The 11,204-nt window shown below is 32.0% G+C and overlaps 1 protein-coding gene across 1 annotated transcript; it reads left to right on the plus strand.

The window, feature by feature from the left end:
- Positions 1 to 5,456: 5,456 nt before the first annotated feature.
- Positions 5,457 to 10,502, plus strand: LOC140447549 (peptidoglycan-recognition protein SD-like). Its single transcript, XM_072540257.1, has 2 exons — positions 5,457 to 5,709; positions 9,702 to 10,502. The coding sequence occupies exons 1-2, from the start codon at positions 5,616 to 5,618 to the stop codon at positions 10,229 to 10,231; spliced, it is 624 nt and encodes a 207-aa protein (XP_072396358.1). The 5' UTR covers positions 5,457 to 5,615; the 3' UTR covers positions 10,232 to 10,502.
- The last annotated feature ends 702 nt before the right edge of the window (positions 10,503 to 11,204 follow it).

Here is an 11,204-nt window from a genome sequence, read left to right on the forward strand (position 1 = left end):
CTCACGATTAATCATGAGTTTTGACAACACAGATTCGGTGTCTCAATTATTCATCAAAGCCGTAGCAGAGCTCTTGCTGAAATTTTTGTAAATCTTTTACATATTATATACACACATATATATATATATATATATATATATATATATATATATATATATATATATATATATATATATATATATATATATATATATATATATATATATATATATATATATATATATATATATATATATATATATATATATAGTAGTATTTATTCTGCAGTTGTTAATATAAAGTATTCATATTTTGGTTTAAAAAGAACTTGTGTTCTGTGTTGTGCGAAATGGTTTTACTCGTATTATATAAATTGCGTTTAACGTGTTTATGCGTTTTTCCAGTTATTGGCTTCCTGTTTGTATTAGCATAAATCCTTAATTATTGTATATAAAGTTTCCACAAATCCACTTTCTCTAAGTTTACTTAAATATCTTTGCATATTACCAACCGGTACCACAAAGCATGTCACCTTGTCAATAACCTCATCGGTAAACAAGTTATGTGTAATGAAAATTTCAAGGTCTTGCACCGTTTGTTTAGTTAATATCTTGGTAGTACCTAGTACAAAAATGCAAGGACTGAATTGTTGATTTTTAGTTACTGGATAATAGATAAATATACTCGATTGGGATATGCATGATAGCACAATTTATATGAAAGGACTGTTCAAAGCAGATAAATTATGAATATTAATAACATTTTATCTGATATACGTACAAGTATTTGTAAAAATAATATGACCAACTCAACGAACTTTGAGTAAAATACAATTTAAAATGGAAACAAGTCAGCTTTATGGGTTTAAGCTAGAAGCATATGCCTCAGTGGCGGAGAATAGAAGTTTACGTTACCAGAGCGAAAAAAATGTTGATTAACACATACAGTGGGTTCCAAGGAAAATTTGACCTTCCCACAATCTCATAAACCAAGAGTTTCTTCAAAATTTAAAACAACATGTCAATTTGTATTGGAAGAGGGACGAATTTTCATGCAAACTTTATGCACACATTTGAGTGCATGAAGCCCCTTCTGCCCCTAAACCCCCTACTGCCCCGCATCAACCCCAGTTTTTTTTAATAACAGGTATGGTCGAGTGGCATATAATTTGAAAGGTATTTTTTTTATCTACGCGACACTTTATTTTTATTAATTTACGGAATTTAAAGATAATTTTGGATTTAACTAATTTATTGGTTGCACATTTGTAATAACAAGAAACATACAATTTCATTAAATTAACTAATTAAATATTTGAAATGACCTCCTGTGATCTCCATACAATAATAGAGTTTATTTTCAAAGACTCTTCGTACATTTGCAAATACCTTCGGCGCCAATAACCGGCAATCTTCACAATTCTTTGTCGCAACTCTGTAGGATCTGCAGGCGGAGAGGCGTGTATATCTTTGATTTGAGGTATTTTCACAAAAAAAAAAATCCAAAGGCGAAAGATCCGGTGATCTGGCGGTTCACTGTAGTAAACCCCTTTTGCCAATCCAACGCCCTGGAAAACGTTGATTCAAAAACATTGTCTTAAGCGTACCTATATTATAATGTGGGGTGCTCCGTCCTATTGAAAAGGCAGTTAATCCTCTAAAAGATGATTATCAGATTCGAATATCTCAGTGATCAGCGAATCAATAACATCTTCTAACAATTTTTTTTCTGGGTGGTTAATGGTAAACACTAAAGTTGTAAAAGTTAATAGTAAATTCTCCCAATATTTGAAGCACTATCGAAGACATGCAAAAATACGGTTTTAATTAATAATGTATTTTACATACATCTAGAGAAATATACAATTATTAGTGCAAAAATAGAAGAAAATTACAAATATTGTTTCTAAATTGTAGTGGTAAGCATTAGTTACCGATAAAATAAGAAAAATACTAAAAGTTTTTCTTAATTAGAAAATGAAGACATATTACCTTACAGTATAATCAAGAATTATATCCATACCCATAATCACTGTCGTCGGTATCTTCATTTGGATTGTAAATGATGACTGGGTTAATTGCTTCGATTCGGTTTTCACGTATCCAACATTCTTCTATTAACTTTTCACATTTCCGGACACTTTTTTTTTAATTGCAGGACTTGCAGTATTGTGACCGTTACGTCCAATATAGTTATCGTAGTCAGTTTTGCATATGTCTCAAATATATTCAATGGGGTTGAATTCACAATGGCAACATCTTAACGTATATTTTCATTCGTTAACCATTCTTCTATTTTATGTCCAATCTAGGAATTTGCTGGTTGCTTATTTAAACCGTAACTATAGAGGTGTAACACTTATTACATACAAACAGACGTGACGTCTTTGGAACGTACCTTTTTTTTTAATTAACAAAAAAAAAAGAATTTGACTTTTAAGTACAGATGTCCCAAATTAAGTATGCATCTATTTTGATTAAATTAATGTTAATGTAAATAAAATACGTTTATTTCAATACAAATAAAAAGGGATTATATCCAAGAAGGTCCAAAAAAATTGTGAAATTGAAAGGGAGAATATGAAACAAATTTTTTTTTTAAATAAGTAAAAGATAAAGGATAGTTCTTAATATAAAACTTACCCGTGTGAAATAAAACACTAATATAGCAAAAACTGCCAGGCTTGGCCAGGAACTTGTCGTTCATAGTTAAGTCGAACAATCTACACATATTTTTCATGAACACTTAAGACAAATTGGTCTTCTGCATTGCAAACAAATGTAACATGTCTGTCGTTTCATTGACAATTGAAAACTGTTCACGGATTCGCAATACTCGGCTGATACACATTCTTACTTCACGGTTTATACGAGAATTATTAAAACTATGCTGTAGCTCATACGTTATCAGTTACACAACTATTTTTGTCACATATTCATATCTTTTCAGTTTTACATTATCCCGAAAAGACTAATGCACTACATAACAGTTTACCAAGCTGATATCCAACATTCAGTAAAATATGGCTATTGGCCAACGCATTGTTCTTCGACTGCAAGAATATGTGGGACATTTTTCATTCAACGGGCAGATACATTTTAAATTTGCAGCTCCCACCAACTGATACCAATATTTCGTCAAGGCAAACATTGGATCCAATTGAAAACTGTGTTTTGCCTATGGCATATTTGTTAACCTATTTTTCACTAATTTAGTACTAACTTTTTTTCAATCCTTTTATCTTAAACCAAGACAGCAGAATCGCTTCCCTTAAGGGTGGTTGGGTCGTGAAAAATTATTAGGCTGGTAATAAATAAGTGAAAAATTGGTGAAAAAATATGCTACTTATAGACAAAAGCTTTTTTTTTAATTCTGCTAGCTTGACCTTTAAGCCAGCAGAATCGCTTCCCTTAAGGGTTCTTTGGTGCTAAAAAATTATTAGATTTTACAGCTAAACCGAATAAAGACTGCACCTTATATTTCGTTATAGTATGTAATATTCTTTTGTAAATAGTTTCGACTCCATTTTTTGATATTTTGTAATTTCTTTTATCTTATTTTTTGGATTTTGTCTATTTGAGCATTGCTTTTTTCTGCTTGTACGTTTCTCATGTTCTTCATCGTTTTATATTTTATTGCCCGTTTTTCTTGTAAATAGCTTCTACTCTGTTTCTTGCTATATTTAGGACAGTTCCTTAAGATTCATTTCATATAGGAAAAGTATTATTTCTTGTAGCTGATATTAAACATGAATGCGTTTTTGGGGTGGATATTATACCATACAAATTTATCATAAATTTTCAAAATAAAATTTTGTTTACTGAAAATGAATAATTTATCATTAATTTAGAAGAATCTATACCTCAAGTAAGAGTTATAGTGAGCGAGGATATATAAATTCCTGAAAATTCTGAAAGTGTCGTTCTGGTGACGCTGAGTCAAAACCCTAAGCTCTACATTTCGACATTGTGCAAAGCGAGAAATTCGTTGGTGACCGAATTTGCCTCGTTAATGTGGGGGAGATGATTCTAGTAGAAGGGTTGCAAATTTGTCTAAAACGCCTTTTAAAATATGGAGAGAACGACAAATAGCTTATTTTTTGATATCATTAATTTGAGTCTTTCTTAATTTTGTTACTTTCTAGCTCTCTCTCTCTCGCACCCATAATTTTGTATCCTGCGTGTAATATTTGGTTTTTTATTTGATTCTAATTTTCCTAGATGTTGTTTGTTTCTGTGGCTTCTTTTTTTTTTCATTTATTTCTGGTTTGTATTTCTTTTAGAATTCTGAGATATTTGACATTATCTGGAAATTATTACTTGTGTTATAAACAATAATCTATCAATAATATTCAAACAGAATATAGCAGTTAATTTTTGTCATATTATTTTGTTTCTCTCTCCTCTTCTTCTTAAAGGCACCGTTCCGGATGTTGGCGATCATCACGGCTATCTTTACTTTATTTATTGCAGCGCGGAACAGTTCAGTGGTAGTCGTGTTATACCACTTTCGTAAATTTTGAAGCCAGGAAATGCGTCTTCTTCCCGGTCCTCTCTTACCATTTACTTTCCCTTGGAGAATCAGCTGGAGAAGGCCGTAACGTTCTTGATTTCTCATTACATGTCCTAGATATTCCAACTATTTAGTTTTGACGGTCATGAGAATTTCACATTCTTTCCCCATTCTACGCAGGACCTCCACATTAGTAACTCTGTCAACCCAGAATATACGTAAGATGCGCCTATAACACCACATTTCGAAAGCTTCGAGCCGATTCATAGATGCAACAGTCAGTGTCCATGCTTCCATTCCGTAGAGCAGAACTGTGAATATGTAGCAGTTGAATAGACGGCATTTTGTTTTTAATGATATGTCTCGACTGCTGAAAATGGTTCTCATTCTAACGAATGCTGCTTTTGTTTTTATTATTCGCTGTTTAATTTCTGTTGAGTGGTCACATTGGCTATTTAAATTGGTGCCTAGATATGTATATTGCTCGACTCTTTCGCTATTCTGTTGGTTGATTGTAAGTTGAGCGTTTAGTATTGGTTTTTAACTAATTGTCATAAATTTGGTTTTCTTTATGTTAAGAGCTAGTCCGTATCTGTTGCTGACTTCTGTTATGCGATTTGTTAATATCTGTAAGTCATTCAGATTATCGGCAAAAACTATAGTGTCATCTGCATATCTAATGTTATTCAACCATTCACCGTTTATTAGTATTCCTTTCGCACAACCGTCTAAAGCATCCTTAAATACCCATTAAGAATAAATGTTAAACAACAATGGAGACAAAATACAGCCCTGTCGTACTCCGATTTCTTTCTCCGTACTTTCACTCTCCGATTAATTTAAATTTATTATCGTTTATTTTTATCACCTATTAAATTTTTTATAGTATATTGTTATGTTGACAGATTGTAATGTATGTTGATTATCGATAAATAACCTACACATATTTCGTATTAGTCCATATGTAAATAAAACACGTCAGTTTTGTGAAACAGTGAGAGTAGAAAATAACTATTTTTTCTATTTTCGGAATTCATTATAATATACTTGTACCTAAAATAGTTACAATACAATAATCTCTGGAGTAAATTAGTTCCTCAAGTAAAATAAAGTATCATTGCAGATGTATCAGGCTGTGAAGATTACGGTTGTCAAGTTGACGTGTCTAAAATTTTACAATTTATGTACTATTTGGATTTTATTTAATTGTTTAATAGGTAAAATTTTATGACAGTTATTTTTCGTTTTTGGTTTTACCGTTGAAGCTATTACCAATATATCCTCCACTTTATGTTGTTGTGTTTGTTGTGTTCTACTTTTTTATTAGGTACATTACCTGTTTTCCTCCCACATTGCCTCATGCTGGCAGAAGACTATTATTCCATCTTTTTCTAGATCGATCTATGTTTTTTCTTTCGATTAATTACTTGTATTGGAATTTTCTATATACCACAATGTCTGCAATCATATTAATATGTTTCACGTTGTTTCATGTTGTTCATGTTGTTTTACCTTTATTTCTATTTTGCAACCACTAATTTATGTGGTCTATCAAGAAGGTTTTTCGTTTTATCAATCTTTCTTTTGTTTATCATTATTTCTCCCGTTATTCTTCTTCGGATTTTAATTTCATTTGTTTTTAAGTGTTAATTTGTGTTGTGATCGTTGAAAGTCTTCCTGCTGTATAAATCCTGAAAAACCAGTTAAAAGATTTATATTTTGTAAGAGAAAATTAAACTATTAGAATTTTTTCAAAAAGTAAGTAACAAAAACAAAATTTGTTAAATTTATTAATGTTTTGTATTTTGAGGACGATTCCCGAAGCAGAAATCAAAATGTCATCATAAACTTACATTGAAGTAGATTTATGGCTTGTTCAAAATAAAAATAGTAACTTACTTTTATCTACGTTTTATTTTTAAGCACTTTTCTGTATATTCGACCGATTGAGTTTGTCAAGAACTTAGAACATTTATAATTCGCACAAAATATCTTTATAACCTAATAAAATAGCCCACTACATTTCATTAAAATCCATTAAATAAATTTCGCACAATAATTTTGCAATCTAAATTAAATAGAATGCAATCTATATTATAGAAGTTTGACAATTTTTTTAGTTATCAAAAAGTAACCCATCTATGCTAGTTTATGAAGTTAAAATCCGATTATTTGGGCGGCCTTAGGAAAGGTAAATAAATGAAAATTATAAACAATCTTTAGGCTTCTAAACAAATAAAATGTCTCGGTAACTAAAATTCAGAAAACGGCGTTGGAAAAGACTTTCTTTTTTAAGAAAAAAATTTACATATTTTTAAGATATTTGTAATATATATTCTTAATAATTAAAACGATCAGTATTGCGCGTGAAAAATACCTAAAAAAACTAGATTGAGGAAAATTGAATTTCAAAATAATTTAAAATTGGTATACGTAAAAAAATGTATTTTCTCGTCTTTCAATGGAGCCATTTTATTTATTTTTGTTAAAATAATTATTTTTTTCCCATTGTCGACTTTTTTTAGGACCACGTCCATTATGTGGACGATTTTTAAAAAAATTATAAGAAATATGGTCAGATTCAGGCGATTTACGATCAGAACAGTTATTTAAAACTCCATATATTTTATCGCGGGTTATAATAGCGTCAAAAATGGGATATCTTACATAAAAAATTAGGCATTGTGATATAGTTTTAGGAGATATATTTCTATTCAAATAAAATTGTTCCCATTTTTTAATAAATGTTTAAAAAATAATTCGCCCCCGACCCTGGGGGGGAAGGCGAACGGATGGGTGTGCGTAATCGCAACATAGGTACTACGGGGACGGTGGAGCTCCGCGATGCTTTATGCATGGCGCCACCCTCATTTGGTGTCGGACTCGTAGGGGAAGTGGAGTCGCTTACGGTCGTATGCCGAAAGGACAGGAAGGCCAGGGTCCTGACAAATTTATAATTGGAGGTTCACGAATATAGCCATGTTATGAGGAGTAACGGTCGTTTCCAATATTAACATTTCCATTAACTGGAGTCTCCCATTATGTGGACGATTTTTAAAAAAATTATAAGAAATATGGTCAGATTCAGGCGATTTACGATCAGAACAGTTATTTAAAACTCCATATATTTTATCGCGGGTTATAATAGCGTCAAAAATGGGATATCTTACATAAAAAATTAGGCATTGTGATATAGTTTTAGGAGATATATTTCTATTCAAATAAAATTGTTCAAATTTTTTAATAAATGTTTAAAAAATAATTAAAATTATTAGAAGAATTTTATACCAATAACAAAATCAAAATTTGTCTAATTTATTAATGTTTTGTACTTTCCGAAGTGAAAATCAAAACGTCAAAATAAACTAATTTTAAAGATAGGATAGTTGGGACAAAAACACGCTGTTTCGTTATCTCCTGTCGTATTCAGAAATTATAACAGTTTAGAACTTTGGTGTAACATCAATGTCTTGCTCTTTATCATTATCGGAAAAATGAATATCACAAAAATTAATACTTTCTTGATAACAGAGTGCTACTGATTCAAAAGATAATAATTCGTCAAAAACGTTCCTTTTAGCAGTGCGACCTTTAGCACTCAGAGATTAAATCTTTTGATTCTTCAGTAATGCTTTCCTCTCCTTCTCTTTTTCTGCTTGCTTCTTTTTTTCCTGTTCTTCTAAAAGTGGCTTCTTATTAGGTGTCGATGTTAGTAGGGTTGACTTCAAACTTTTCCTGGTTTGTTTTCTTTTTATATAAATTTTTGGGAAAGGTGTAATAAGGTTTGAAGGTGAAATTACTGACTGTTCTGATTTTGATAATGGCTGGAGCTCTTTCGTGTCAGTAACAGTTTCTTTTTCAGGACTTGAAGGACCAGGTACAGAAATTCTGACTTCCGATTTTGATGACGGCTGGGGCTCTCTCGCATCAGTAACAAGTTGTTCCTCTTCTTGCTGAACCTAGATAAAAACATGACCTTTATCGTCTAAATCTTCACCTAAATCTTGCTCTGTTACTTCCGCTAGCATAAAATCTACGCCGGAAAAAATATTTTTCTCTAGTGGGTAGATTCCTGTAGACCGAAAGCCCTCTCTTGCTATATCAACAGTAACAGTTTTTGCAAAATGCTGTGGAAAAGACATCTGCCATATGATAAATGGAGAGAACCTGTTCTGGATGGAAACTGAAACTGTTTGAAAAATGCCCGATCGAATGGCTGAGTCTTACGGCTGCTATGTGGTGACAAACTTAATAAATGGATGAAATTATCTTATGCAAATGTTACTGCTTGAAGACTTGTGTGCGATATATGAATATCTAGAATCAGAAGAACGGGGTTCTCCTCTGTTGTACTTGTATGTTTTTATAAAATGCTCCAGGTACTTGATAAATGTGGGAGTATTCATGTAATCACTATCAATAACAGCCATGTTGGAGGCAGTGGGTCCGTCTTTGATTAGAAAAAGATTTATCTGTTTTAGAGCAAATAGGAAAAATGGAGGGACATGGTAACCAGTTGCACTCATACAGCAAACAGCAGTAATTATTGGTCCTTTCTCGTCAGCTACAGCTTTTGCTACATCTCTCTTTCCAACTGGGGCAACATGTTTGAGCAGATGGTTTGAGACTGTCTGAATGATCGTTTCATCTACATTATAGATACGGTTGGGAGGTAACTTATATTTTTTATAGTGTTCTCCAAAATTTCAAAATACTGAGCTAGTTGCACTCTATTGAAGCCATGGTTCTAGCAATACTTAATAATAAGTAAAAAATAAATTTACCTCATAGTTTGTAAACAACGCCTTGAATCAGATTTAAACTTGGAACAACGCATATGGCACACTGTTACCAAACGTTTGTAACTAAAATCTGTTCAAACTGGACATTAGCGGCAAATTTAAATAAGGTGCGTTCTTTTGCCCCATGCTTGTTTTTATCCCCAACCACCCTATTTCCAATCAAAATAGTAAATTGCATTAAGATGTCACAAAAAAATAGCTTGAGAATAACATAAAGTAAATACAGCATGTAAATTACAAGTGTTCATTAACGATATTACTATTTCCATTTTAATATATCATTTAAAAACAAAGTTGTTATATTGACAGATAGGCATAAAATCAAATCATTTAAGAAAGTTTCTAATTTAGAATATAATTATAGGTGAGCAACACAATTATTAAAACTACCTTTTTTGTTATTTTAGATACTAATGCGGCTCCCAAAGATAAATTAAGAATTGTTACTAGGATCAATTGGGTCGCTAAACCTCCTTCGGGACCGATAGATAACCTGACCCTTCCGGTTTCATTAGTAGTCATTCAACATACCGCAACTGAATCCTGCAATTCTCAAGCTTCTTGTGTCTGGCAAGCACATACAATCCAAACCTTTCACATGGAAAGTAGAAATTGGAGCGATGTCGGGTACAACTTCATGATCGGAGGAGATGGCGCTGTTTATGAAGGTAGAAGTTGGACCAAACAAGGAGCACATACTTTAGGAGTAAACGATAAAAGTATCGGTATTGCTTTTATCGGAACTTACACGGATCACGTGCCGTCTGCATTGATGCTCAATGCTTTCCATAATCTAGTCAATAAAGGTGTACACGATGGTTACTTAACAAAAGACTATAAAGTGATGGGTGCTAGACAATTTTCCGGAACCGAAAGTCCAGGAAAAGCTTTCTATGATATAATTAAAACGTGGGTGCATTGGTCTGAAAAATTGTAAATCAAAATGTATATGAACAAGTACAAAGAAAAGATATGTGCTCAATTATTTTATATTCGGTACTCTCTACATTTCTATTAGACTGACAGAAGTTTTAAATGTTTATTTCAATTCTTTAAATGTTTATTAAATACTCTTTTAAATGAGTCAATGCAATGGACTTTGTAATAAAATTTCTAGAAAAAGCGTTTAGTGTACTGATAAAACTGTGACATAAGTAAATCTAAAAATTGTATAAACTATATATCAATAAATGATTTTTGTTTAAATATTAGAATAATATTTTTTATAATTTTCTCCTACGCCGTCATATATTAAAGATGATACTCTATTTTCCTAGTATTATCTAAATTAAACTAATAAACTTAAACAAATACGATTATTAATACCTATAATTATAAAATTAGGAATGAGAAAACTTATTGTTTAAAAAGACCGTAATGGTCCAGTCGTACAAAGACCTCTAAAAATCATACGAAGAAGCTGAATTTTGCTGAGAATGTCAATTTTGGGACCCCAAACAGTTTGCTGTTGCTACCCTCGGACTTTCCTCTAAAACCTTCTTTATGGGGGAAAACGAAAAACGTCTTTTTACCAAGAATCTGTCTTCTTCTTTAAGTTCCATCTTCTATCGAAGGTTGAAAATCATCATGGCTATGCGGACTCTGTTGACCGCCGCTCTAAAAATTTCTGCACTACTGCATTCAAACCATTCCCTTAAGTTCTTAAGCCAGGATATTCTTCGTCTTCCCACATTTCGCTTTCCTCGGATTTTGCCTTGCATAATAAGTTGTAGTAATGCGTATTTTTGCCCTCTCATCACATGTCCTAAGTACTCAAGTTTTCGTCTTTTGATAGTTAGTATTATTTCCGCCTCATTTCCTATCCTTCTAGTTACTTCCACGTTTGACATTCTTTGAATCCATGATATTAGTAGACTTCTTCTGTAACACCAAAATTCAAAGGCGGCCAA

This window comes from Diabrotica undecimpunctata, chromosome 8 (assembly GCF_040954645.1).
Source record: "Diabrotica undecimpunctata isolate CICGRU chromosome 8, icDiaUnde3, whole genome shotgun sequence".
Lineage (NCBI taxonomy): Eukaryota > Metazoa > Arthropoda > Insecta > Coleoptera > Chrysomelidae > Diabrotica > Diabrotica undecimpunctata.